The sequence below is a fragment of the Merops nubicus genome, unplaced genomic scaffold (genome assembly GCF_000691845.1).
Source record: "Merops nubicus isolate BGI_N331 unplaced genomic scaffold, ASM69184v1 scaffold36496, whole genome shotgun sequence".
Taxonomy (NCBI): domain Eukaryota; kingdom Metazoa; phylum Chordata; class Aves; order Coraciiformes; family Meropidae; genus Merops; species Merops nubicus.
Window position 1 is genome coordinate 13,807 of NW_008615017.1, and position 12,932 is coordinate 26,738.

At 38.4% G+C, this 12,932-nt stretch overlaps 1 protein-coding gene across 1 annotated transcript in view; it reads right to left on the reverse strand.

Moving 5' to 3' along the window:
* Positions 1–12,932, reverse strand: part of DCP1B (decapping mRNA 1B) — a gene marked incomplete at its 5' end in the record, with an annotated part of 44,890 nt that overhangs the window by 9,305 nt on the left and 22,653 nt on the right. The window contains 4 exons of the mRNA XM_008942408.1: positions 1–450; positions 1,219–1,347; positions 9,399–9,534; positions 11,712–11,778. The exon at positions 1–450 is cut by the window's left edge and continues 16 nt beyond it. Coding sequence (XP_008940656.1) covers positions 1–450; positions 1,219–1,347; positions 9,399–9,534; positions 11,712–11,778 — 782 coding nt within the window. The remainder of the gene's footprint in view (positions 451–1,218; positions 1,348–9,398; positions 9,535–11,711; positions 11,779–12,932) is intronic.

Here is a 12,932-nt window from a genome sequence, read left to right on the forward strand (position 1 = left end):
CGAGTTCACAGATCCTGCTGCACTGGCGTCCATTTTAGGCACTGACCCTGACTGACTCTGTAATTTCTGTAATAGGCTCTGGGTGCCAGCAGTATCCTGGACTACATGAGATGTTGCAATACCATGAGAAGTCACAGGCTGGAAGAGTCCTGTGAAAGTCTCACCCACAGGCTGGATTTTGCCGTTTTCACAGAGGCGGTTCTCGGGAAGCTCGGCGAGGGGGTGAAGGTCTGTCCCACGCACCATAAGCTTCTGAATGGCAGGGCAAAGCTGCTTCTCTGCAGAAGGTGAATGCCTGCTAGGTTCTTCGTAGGACAGGGAACGTACCACACCCTGCCTAACAGGAAGGTTCTCTTGATGCTGTTTATTAAGTGGTTCTGAGACATCTGGCTTCTCTTGCTTCCCAAATAGTGCTGTCAAAGACAAGTGCTGTGGTTCAGGATCCACACTCTGTGAGGGGACAAAAGCAAAATGTAAAGATAGTTCCCTCATGCATAAGTTACATTAAGTGGTGACAGTATTTAGCCAGCAGTATTCCAGGAAAAGCTCAGAAAACTGCTATGCTCTTTTCTCCCAAGAGGATTTTTAATAGTTTTGTCACATAGGAAGGGCAAGAAGACAGCTGACAAGCTGCTAATGCAGGAGGAAAACCAGTGATCTGAGAGATAGCAGTGGCTCTGCTTTAGCTACCATGAAAGAGCATCTTCTTTTTCAGCCATTAGCACGATACTAGTAAGAGACAGAAATCTCCCCATGTATGAAGTAGGGCCACTTCTTGTGCGTCTCCCTGTCACAGCTGAATTCAGCTTTTAGGATTTTGCAGTGTTTAGCTTGAAGAAATATCAAGAGACTTTTCTCTATTAACTGAATTTACCTAAAAAAACCAACCAACCAAACAAAACCAAAACAACAAAACACACAACCCCACAAAAATTGTGGCTCCAGCACCTGCCTAGATCAGCTTGCAATCAAAACAACATCTGAAATTTGAAAGACTAGTATTTCTTCCTTGCACCAGGATAGCATGCCTGTAATTTACGTGCTTTCACATTGTGTGGTGGCAGTTGGGTAGCTTTTTATAAGACAGATTAGTTTGGCATTAAAAACACTTTACTGTAGTTCCACCTCAAACTCTTGCACTGACCTTCTGACTTGAATATTCCTACACAGTTACTCAACTACAGCAGCATTAGTCAGAAAACACACAAAACATTTTACCTTGGTTTGCTGAGGTATTAGTTGATGCTGATTTTCACTAGGCTTCACTGGAATTGGTTTGATTAGGTTGGGATTGTTATAGATTGCAGAGGAACTGGTGATTTGTTTTGGCTCTGAGCAGGTCTTACACTGCAACAAAAAGGATTTTTTTTTTTTTAATAAGTGTGACAACATCTTTTCCCCTAGTTCTCTACTACAGTAAAATACAGACATATCTAGATATTCAGTCACCAAAAATACTAGTTGCAGCACTGATTAGGAAATAATATGCTATTGAAAGAACTGTAACAACTGCAACCTAATTTTTTAAAACCACAAAGCATATGTAAAAATAAGCACTTGCTTCCAAGATTTCCCAAGTATGAGGCTTCCCTCTAATTAAAATCTCAGTTGTTCTTCTTATCTTCTGCTTTTCCCACACTTAAATAAATGTAATTTTTAAAAAGCATCTTAGAAACCAAGCAATAGACAGGCTCTTCCTGCATCAGTAGGAAGCTAGAAGTAGTTTAGATATCTGAAGGATTTATGTACCCATAAAAAATGTTTTTTGTTAAAAACTGAATATAATTGAAACTATTTTACATAAATATTCCACATTGTGGGAACATGGAGGATGCATACACCCACACAGAAAAAGACTTAATTTGTGAATCAATATGTTTTCTTATTAAATATGACAGGATTTATAACAATATTTATAAAAAGATGGGCAGAGACAAATGACTAAAAGGGATCAGGGACATGAAATGACTGTCATGAAGAGAGGAGGGCATGATTTAATTCAGAAGAAATGCAAGGAAAAGACTACATGAAAGAGAAATAATAAATGGAATAGGAAAAGGCGAGTAAGATGGCCTTACACTGTACAAAAACCAAGAATCTATTCATTTAAACTAAAACAGCACTGGGTATACAAGGAATGCCATTGCCAGTAGAAAAGTATACAGTATATTGGAAGTCACTGTCACTTGATACAATTGAAACCAAGCAGCTGGAAAGATTTTTTTAAAGAATTGTCTCACAAAAACTTAATCCTAGCTAACAAGAATATTCATAGTCAATTACCTGAATTTGATAGGCTCCAAAATTTATGCCACGGGACTAATGGTTGGGTAAGGAATGATCAGCTTTGGTTTCTCATTCTTTCCTCCAAAGAGGCCAGTCTTGAGCATTACTGGGGACAGAAGTCTGGACTGGACAGACTGCCATATGGACACACAGCAGAGCCTCTGCTGTGTGCCTGTGAAAATGTCTGCGTCCTTTCCAGACCCTTCTGACACAAACGCCTTAGGATGCAAATGTCTTAGGTGAGAAAATAACCCTCATTCTCAAATATACAAACTGATCATTTAATCCATTTCTGACACCTACCACAAGAGTAAACAAAGATACACTGGTTCCAGGGCTGTTCAGTAAAACAGAACTTGAGTTCTCAAAGGGACTCAAGGGGCTCTTAGAGGTACTCAGTGCCTTTTTTTGCAACATTTGTCCTCAGGAATCCCAAGCCACTGATGCTGGTGGAAAGTCTCGAGTGACAAGATTTACTCTTGGTAGGGAAGGATCATTTCAAGGAGCATGCAAGCAAAATGGACACACACAAGAGGATGGGACCAGATGTGATGCACCCACAAAAGCTGAGAAACCTGCCTCTCTCATTGTGAAACTATTCCTTATTTTTGAATGGTAATAGCAATCAGGGGAGATGCCCAAGGACTGGAGGAAAACAAGTATCAGTGCTATCTTCAAAAAGGGCAAAAAGGAGGATTTGGGGAACTTCAGGCTAGTTTGCCTCACTTCAATCCCTGGGAAAGTGATGAAACAAACAGCTACCTACTGTAAGACATTTCTAAACAAATTAAGGACAAGAAAGTCATTTGGAGTAGCCAGCATGGATTTATGAAGAGAGATCATGCTTGACCAATCCAATAGCCTTGTACAGTGAAATGACTGGATCAGTGGACATTGTTTAGCTCAACTTTTGCAAAGCTTTTGACACTGTCTCCCACAGTATTCTCAAAATAAAACCAATGATATGCAGACTAGGTAATTGGACAGCAAGATGGACTGAAAACTGTCTGATCTGCTGGACTCAAAATATGGTTGGCATGAAGTCCAGCTGTAGGCCAGTCACTAGGGGTGTAACTCAGGGTTTGACACTGGGGTCAATACTGGTGAACATCTTCACTGATGACCTGAATGATAGGGCAGAGCACGCTTGTAACCAATATAAAACAGGGATGTGCAGTTAACAGACCAGCTGGTTGTGCCATCATTGAGGGATTTTGACAGGCTGGAAAATGGGCTGACAGAAACATGAACTTCAACAAAGTGAAACTGAGGAAGAATAATCCCACGCAGTACAGGTTAGTGATGACCAGCTGAAAAGCAGCTTTGCAGAAACAGACCTGGAGGGATAAGATCTTGAACATAAATTTGCAACATGCTGTTGTGGCAAGAACACGCACCTGTGCCTTCTTTCCTGCCACACCCCTACTGCATAAACTGAGAAATGTCCTCAAGCACTAGACTGGAAAAACAAAGACCAAAATACTGACTCTGACAGTAATGCAGAAAGTCACAGCAACATTGAATTCCAGTTAAATATAACCGTGCAGCAACGTGTCTCATGGCTAATCTGAGTAGGCCACATTGTACACGTAAATATATTTAAACTTAGCTGCACGTTTTTCCCTCTCTGGAGGGGGACAAAAAAAAAAAAAAAAAGGAAAAGAAAAAAATCAAAGAAATAATTTTACTATAGGGTGGGATCTCAGTTGCCCAGAGCCTTGCTACCCATCTCAGAGTGCAGTGCAAGTTTGATGACTAAAGATGTCCCAAAATTCAAATAAAGAGCCACATCCAAAGACTATTCATGGCAAGTGAAACAATTTTTGTTTAAAGCTAGTCCCTTCTCTATGATTCAAAGCCAAATTAATGGAAGCACTCCACAGAAATCTATGCTTAACAGGCTTCAGTTTTGCCAATCAACTCATACTTAAAAGCTGGGAATGGATAGCTATGAAAAATCATAATGGAAAGAAGTCATGAAAAAGCAGTATAGAAGACAAGCCTACAATGCTAACATAACAAAGCTTTTCACTCCAAGGAAAAAGTTTCCTTTCCATTTATTAGCTCCGAGTTAAATCTACCAATGTACTGCTGAACAAATTATTTTCTTAGGTTCTTCTGGGCTTACACATTGTTATCTTTGAATCAGAGTAATTTAATTTGTTGTTGTTGTTTTCTACAAGCTTTATTTTCTCGTCATTTCCTGGCAGTTCATATGGATTCTCAACAATGTCCTAGTGTGGAGCCTTCTGCGACCTCATCAACTTTTAACAAATTTTAAATACACAGGGGCAAATGACTGAATTATTCTTTACTTACTTTGCCATTCAGTTTCTGACTGATGTCTCTCATTCACTTAATGACAGTTAAGCATCTTACCTAGTTAATTATCAGATGAAAGGTTTTTTCATTGTCCAAATAAATGCTTCCCGTAGTCCATATCTGATATATACTAAACCAAATCAAGATAATTTTTTTTTTAGATTGGAGAGATCCCACATAATAGTACATAGACCAAAACTACATTTCAGTAAGAATAATCAGCTTTTTTCTCACAAACAGTTCTCTTTCTAGTAATGCTGCCTTTTCTTCAGGATGCCTCCTTCTTATTACCATATTTTAGCATAGCTTTTTGGGTAAAAAACATACAAGCACATATTTAAACTTCTTTCTTCAATGTGACTGATAACATAACCTTCAGTATTTTACAATGAGTTCTGCAGAATTTAAACAATATCCTTACTTCTCCTGGGTATTTAAACAGGCTGAATTCTTCAGAAATCATTACCTTAGATTCCACTGTCATACTCTGCAAGATCACAGAACTAAGCCTATAAAAATGAGCTGAGAAGCAGTAGAGTTTAACAGATCTATCACTACATGAGCATTTTTCAGACCAAATTCCTTAGCAAAAAGGCCCGCAGAGAATGACATTGACCTGACTTGGTATCATTCCCACGATTTGATAACATGGCTAGTAGGCTGGTATCAAATACAGAGAAGTACGCTGAAGAGAAAAAAAAGCCTGTGACAATTTCAAAGGAATTTGTAACTGTTTGGGCTCAGAATATAAAGTAATTTTGGCAAATAGGTAACATGGCTTTGCTGATAAAAAATTAAGACTACCAGCATGACATTCTAAGCAGCTGTCAGGTGGACAGGTAAAGAAGATATCAGATGCCATCATCATCAAACACCAACAAGCAGCATGAAAGAAATGTCACCATGCTCTTTAGTAACAGAACCAGAAGAGTAGTCATCAGCTACAACACTTGATGATTAGTACATCTTGCTTCACAGGTCTGTCCTTTAATCAAGTGTCTTGTTCAAAGCTCTGCTCTCACAAAAGATGCATAAGAAATCAAAAGGTTCTAAGATGAAGTCAAAGAAAGGCTAAGCAACACTGGAAAAAACAGACAGATGGGGTGAATGTCAATCAAAAAAAAAACATCACTGAGAAAGTTTCAGGCAAGTTTGGTATAGTCAGAGACATCTGAGGCAAACAGCTGCTCTATATTTTTATATTTCATAGTCTCCTTGTACAATATGAAGCTGTTTTGCCAATGACCAGGCCCAACAAAAATTATAGCACCAGCAGGAAGAGAATCCAATATGCAGACTGTATTGTAGACAAAAGCGTTATGATATGAATGACTGCCAGGGGTACAAACAGATCAATCAGCTGGTACATAAACGACGCCACCCCCAATGATCCCACAAAAGATGTGACCCGGCCCACAACAGGTGGTACAAACAGTGAACCGAGGTTTCCCATAGTTGGTATGGGAAACAGCCAAACCAGCCAGTTAAATACATAAGATAAAGGTGCCCACATGGCAACTCTCACCTGATCAGCCCACATTTGCAAAGGCCTAAACAGACCAGGGCCCAGCTCCAGGGAGAGTCAGGAGGTCTGGCCTGAAGCAGGAAGCTCTGTGGAGTGCACTCCACAGACAGACACTCCTGACTCCCTGCAAGTGGTCCCAGCTTTTATCCCCAGGCAGACACCTGACCTTTGTCAACTCAGTGCGGGATCCCTGGGGCTCATTTCCCTTATGGCTCTCCCTGCAGGGCCAGCTGCACCCTGGGGGGAAGCTATAAGTCAAACTCACCACCTCTTTATGAAGGGCTGTGGGAATCACCCATATGTCGACCTTAATTCAGGGCTTGGGGTTCAAACCCCAGCATTTCAGAAGCTCAAGCTGAACAGGACACTGTCAAAGGAAACAGATAATGGAGAAGCATGGTACCTCAGTATTGCAGTTCTGAAGCAAATACTATGCCATGTCCCAACCTCATGCTCTGCAGCAAAAACCTGACTTTTGAGATGTGAGCTGCAGAGACCTGTCAAGTACAAGCAGGAGATGCTAGAAGGTCTGATGCAAGGAAAGAAAGTCAGCCAAGACCTGATGGAACTTAGAAGAGCTTTGCAGATAGAGGCCTATGCTGAAAGTGATGAAGAGGACTTCAGAGTTGTCAGAGCTCAAGCGCAGAACTAAAAAGCCCTGGAAACTGGGGACTCCTACCTAGCTGAGGTAAAGCAGCCAGAAGACGACACTAATGAACAGTCAAATGAAGTTGTACAAGGTTCTCAGCACAAGAGAGGAACTAACGAGGACAAAGTCTCAAAGACAAGCAGTAGAAGCAAAGATTTCTAGTCGGAGCCCTGCTTAAAAGAGACAAAGAACCAATTCAGGCTGTTAAATAGTAGCAGAGACTCTGCAACAGCCAGGCTAAGTATGGCACAGTGCCCAGGAGAAAGCTAGGACTTCTAGATCCTACTACCAAGTCTTTCCCACAGTTAACAAATCAAAAGCTAAGACACCTGGAAACACAGAAACTATATCCCTGTTTGGGCAGGGCAGTACCACTGAAACATTTGCTGAGATAGTGAAGAAGGCGGCAAAGAACAGAAACAGAAGTCCAGAGGCCATGCTTACTCACTGGCAGGAATTACATTCTTATCAAATGGTTATGTGTTCTCAGTAATGAAGAAATAAGCTTCAGCTATTTTGGGCATATCAACCAGACACAGGACGTCCACCTAATCTGGCCTTTAATGGGCCAAAGATGGTGTAGCAAATGGGCAGATGCTGTAGAAGAACTGTGCAGCACAGAGCTAAAACCAGAGTTTTCTTCTACTCCAAGACAATGCTCAATGGTTAAAGAAAAACACTTTTTGTAATGCTTCATTTGGTACCCTAGCAGCTCTTCAACTGTTTATCTCCCTAGCTATGACTATAAGGCCAGCTAATACCACACTACTTACCAGAGGTCAAGAAAAGGCAAGTGAGCAAGTAGTCCATTTTTCAAAAAATAATTTAGTGGTTTAGCAACTTAAAGCTCCACTAATAACAAAAGCGGGGGAAGGCTATGTATTTTATGTTACATGTAACCTCTCTCTAAATGTGCAACTTAATTTCCAAATAAGATCTAACCTTCAAAGTTAGTTATACTCTTAAAAAAAGCAAATCCTCATCATAGGACCTAAAAATTGAGCAAAATTCCTTAGATGCTTTGAAAATTGATGCTATTGTTCTACAGCTCCCAACACTTTAAAACACTCTCTTCTCTGAAATCACACAGTATTTAAAAAGGAGAACAACATGTTTCATAAGTAATTTCTACACATCAGCTTTTAAAGTCATAAAATATACACTGGCAAAGTAGATGTCATAAAGCAGCCAAAGAGCACTTCTGCTCTGAAATATATTTATATTAAATACAAAAATGGTTGTCATTGCCTTTATTTATCACATTCTTCTTAATTTTATATTACTAAGAAAACAAGAAAAAACATATATGGAGTTCTGAAGAGGTCAGGTACTCCTAACTAATGGCTCAGATTAATTTGTTAGATTATTTCATTAGCAATCCCTTAAATGCAGAAAGATTAACGACGAAATAAGAAGCTAACTGGCAGAAGATCTCATCTGCAGGGGGAAAAAATTAAAAAAATATATTATTTAAGCAACAGATTTTCTAGAATTTCCTCTCCTTTGTCTTGATTTTTTGTGTGCTAATACAGAAATGGACGGCAACTTTTAAAAAAAGTTAATACTTCCTCCTTATAGGATATGAAGTAGCTTAACATTTTTCCAGTTTTCAGCTTACAGTATTAAGTGAAAATTGCTTAAACATTTCATAATATCCTAAATCACACTCTCAAGCCAATACTACATCAACACACAGAAAAGATACATGGGTTTTGTCAAACAGTTTGCTAATGTCTTTTTTGTATATCTTATTAGTATCCACATTTCAGAAAAATAACTTTTTCTCTCTTTAAATTGCTCATGTTTAATATATATATATATATATATTTCTAGACTCAGAACACTCATGAGCTTTATTATTGCATGATAACACATATGAAATATAGGAAACAACAGCAGCAACCTGCAGGCTCCGTAAGAATTTGCTGCATATATATGAATAGTTAAAATTATTAGATTTTTATTCCCCAAAGTAAAACATTTTTGATTGCTCAATAATACAGAACATTATTAGTCCATTAGTAACTTCTTCATTTGGAAGCCTCAGAAGACCAAAGAAGCACATGGGCTGAAATGATAGTACATTTCACCCTCTTAATTTCCTTCCATTAGTGTTTGAAAGTAGCTAACAACCACAATTAAAAGCAGTAACTTCACTGCTAAAGGTCTTCTCTAAAGAAAGCTATTTGTACAGTCCACAGAAAATATTAGCAGGTTTGAATTCTTCACCTGGAAGAGGACACAACTTCCAGATGCTACTCAACAGACAATAAGCACAGGAGCTCTAAGGGTCAAAATGAAAGCATTTTTATACTTGTTCTTACCCCCTAGCACTCAATAAATAATCAATCACATATATACTCTCCTTTCATAAGTTTTTATTGACAGCATTCATCTCTTTTGAATCTTTAGCAAATTCTGACCAAACTTACCCATCAGCCACTGCTACACAAAATGAGAGGGTACACTGTCCAGAATCAGCTTCATTTTGAATAAAACTATTTAAAAACAGAACTAAACTGAACATTGTATGTTTTAAAATGTACAGTGTGAGCGAGCTGGCATCATAGTAATGCTACAAAGAGATGTCTTCTTTTTACAGACAGCAAGTCCCACCTTGGTATACTCATCTTTGGCCTTGGTAAGCATCCGTAAGATATCCACTTCTTTGTTATTAGCAGAATTCATGATCATTGGGGATACTCCTGTTCCTGTGCCCTGCTGTGCTTTGAATTGTGCCTGCTGAGTTAGGCTGAAAGTTAAAAGTGAGAGAAGAATATACAAGACAAAAAAAGCAGATAATATATAAGAAGTTTAACCACCACTACTATAGTAATTAATCAAAACTCAAATATTTCATTTTTCCATTTAATTTTAAAACATGTGTAAAAAAAAAAATCTATATTAAAAGATGTGTCTTAAAACATAATTTGACCAGGCTTGAGATTAATTTTCTCCAGTCTTGAACACACTAGGCTATACAGTAAAATTTCCATAACTCAGTCACAATTTCTATACACAGCAGGAGCAGGGAATTTATAGTGTTATTCAGTTCTGCTAGTGGTGCAGGATGGCAAACACACACACAAATCAGTTATTAACTACTAGCAAATGACCAATTTCCTGCCCCAGCTGTTTTATTATTATTGTAGAATGCTGAGAATTAAAACACACAGCCAATTGGCTGAGCGACAGGGTATGTTTTTTATCTATATGAAACACTGCTATTATAAACCACTACATATGGTTTACAATTGCATGAATCCTCTGAAAACTAGTTTTTATTGTAGTAAATTGCCAGTTTGAGAATACCTAATCACCACCAGCTGAAACTTGAGCTAGTTAACTAAAATTAGCTGTCAAAAACCTGGGTTTCTTAGGGTTCATTGCACTTATTTCTGTAAATTCATCCCTATCAATTATTTCTTGGGTCACAACTAACTTATTTTAGAGCTGTAGGATATACAGCAAAACCAACAAAACCACCTAAACAACCCCCTGCCATTGTCACAGTCTATGTTTCACAATGCTTTGTCACTGCAAAATGAAAAGCAGCAGGTATTACTTTAAAAAGAGATATAGAGGAAGCATGACTACCTTCCCATCCAGTATTTTATAATAAATCCTATCTGGAACATAGTGGCAGAAGAGTTAAAGCACTGTACTATGGATAAGATGTGTGAGGATGAGCCTTGTTTGGACTTGTACTGCAGGGCACATAGATGGCTTTTTGGGCGCTTGGAAACTTTGGCAATCAAAATTGATGTCACTTCCTCAGCATGCTTCTGGCTACAGAAGCTGTTAAAAGTGGGACATACGACCTGAAGAGGAGAGATTCACAGGTCTGACAGTGCCTTTGCACTGTGCTCGGTTAGTACCTAATGCTGTCAGCTTGACTGTATCTGCCTCCCATGGCTTTTCTGGGATGACAAAGACCTGGCTCTATGTCATCCCTCCTCCTGTCCCTTAAAAGAACTGTAACACAGTGATATGTCCAACCCTACATATTGCAGGCAACTGGTGGATCCAAACTCTGCCTGTTCCTATAGAGGCCCTTTACTAGATCCTCCACATTATAGCTCTGTACAAATTTAGATGGTATATATATTGATAAAATCTGTAAGACTTCAGCTTCAAAAAACCATGAAAACCTGTAGAATACAGTCAAAAGAAAGGGATCATTGCAAACGAGCCAATCACTAAGCCAAACAGAGGGTAGTGAAGAAGAATGAGCCCTGTCAATCCTGGACATGTGAATAATAAAGCAGAGACAGTGAAAAAAAATATCCTTGATACTGTTAGATTAAAATACAGTTGAGAATACACTTCTGTTTGAAATTTTAATCTCTGACTTAATTGCAAAATTGCATACCTTATAAAAGAATATTATTATGTGCATAAAATTAATTAATTCAAAGCTACTGAAGTCTTGCTTTATATTTCAAAAACGAAGTGAATTTTGTACACATTGTCAAGAAATTTGGAACCAGGAATTCAGCCATGATGTAGAAACAGGGTAAAAAACCCACAGGAATTGTATTATTACAGTATGCCTTCATGCTAGCCCACACTTACATTAAGCTAAGAAAAGGTAACAACAACATAAAACAAGAAAATAACTGAAAGATATATTAAAACCCCAAAGAATACAATTCAAAACAGATCTCCGAGTCATCACAAAATATATCAGAAGAACTGTTACAGTCTGATGTAGCTGGAAAGCTGCATGGCAAATTAGGAAAAAGTATTGCAATACAGTGATATTTCTGATCATAGAAAATGCAGACATGACAACTTTCCTTGTAACAAAGTCTATAAATATAGGATTAAAGGAGAAAGGTATGACCATCCTAGTAATATAATGTGCATGTATGTACAGAAATACATACATAGAAAAAGCACAAGAAGTCTTGTTTACCCATCACTTACTTTTTCATGAGCTCTGCAATTCTTTGGCATTCTTCCTTATCATAAAACCAAATCCCATATATGGACACTGTAAATGCACATCAAACACAAACTATGAGCATCTTCTCAAACAGCAATTCTACCTGACAGATATTTAAAAGTGACCTGTAAAGGAAACTTAAATTTGTCTAATGTTTTCCCCATCTACAAGCATAAGAATGACACCTCAGATCCTCCAAAATCAAAAAAGATCAAAGGCATTATCTCTAATTATGTAACTTACAAGCTCTTGAAGCTTCAATAAAGACAGAGGTATCTGATCCTTTTCTTCAGAATATTAAACCAGAGGAAAAGATTTGAAACAATAAAGCTCTGGTATTTTTTTTCCCAGTTCTTAGATCATACCCATTAGGCTCCAGTGGCTATTACACTGCAAGGAGTGCTGCATGCATATATAAGCAAGATCTGTTTACTTTTCAAGAAGGTTCAGGGCTACTTTATATATTGTCAAAGTTGTTACGGGTCATATGAATGTACCTCTTCTTCCCTGTAGATATCCTATAACGTTGTCCATTATTTTCACCACCAAAGAAGCAATTATCTGTAGCCAACCCCAGGATACTAAAACCTATATCTAAGTTCAGACCTCCACTGAAGTGCCTGCACCTTTGCCCAGCAACAAGATTTAAATTTACTTGTAGTTCAAGATTCTCAAACGCAGAAAGTACTAATGAAATCATCATGATAGTAATAGCCATAATGGAACTGTATTTTAATGCAGGTTCCACAAGCACCATAAACAGGGAGCTTTTTTTCCACTCACAATCATGTTATATAGCTCTGGTGAGATAGCCTGGGAATAAATCTACAACAGTCTCAAAACAATCTGTCCACATTTGTCAGGGTAACCATCCTAGTTTTAACCTCAGGCACAAATCTTCAGGGAGAAGAGGAAGGGAGAAGCACTTAAAGGCTTAACACGGATCTTCCTGTCTCTATCACCACAACCTTTTGTAACGTCCATGTTCCCTTTACATGACATAGTAGCAAATAAGTAACCACTGTGTTTCTTCCCCTTTCCTCCTTCTACTATACTGCAGACAAAGAGTTTTCCCTAAATCTTACTAAGAAATGGGGATTCCTAACATGTCGTCAAACATAGTAGGGGCCAGATTTATTTGAAAGGGGTACATATGCACCGAGTATCTGTTTAAAAACAACTGCAACACTGACCCTGATCAT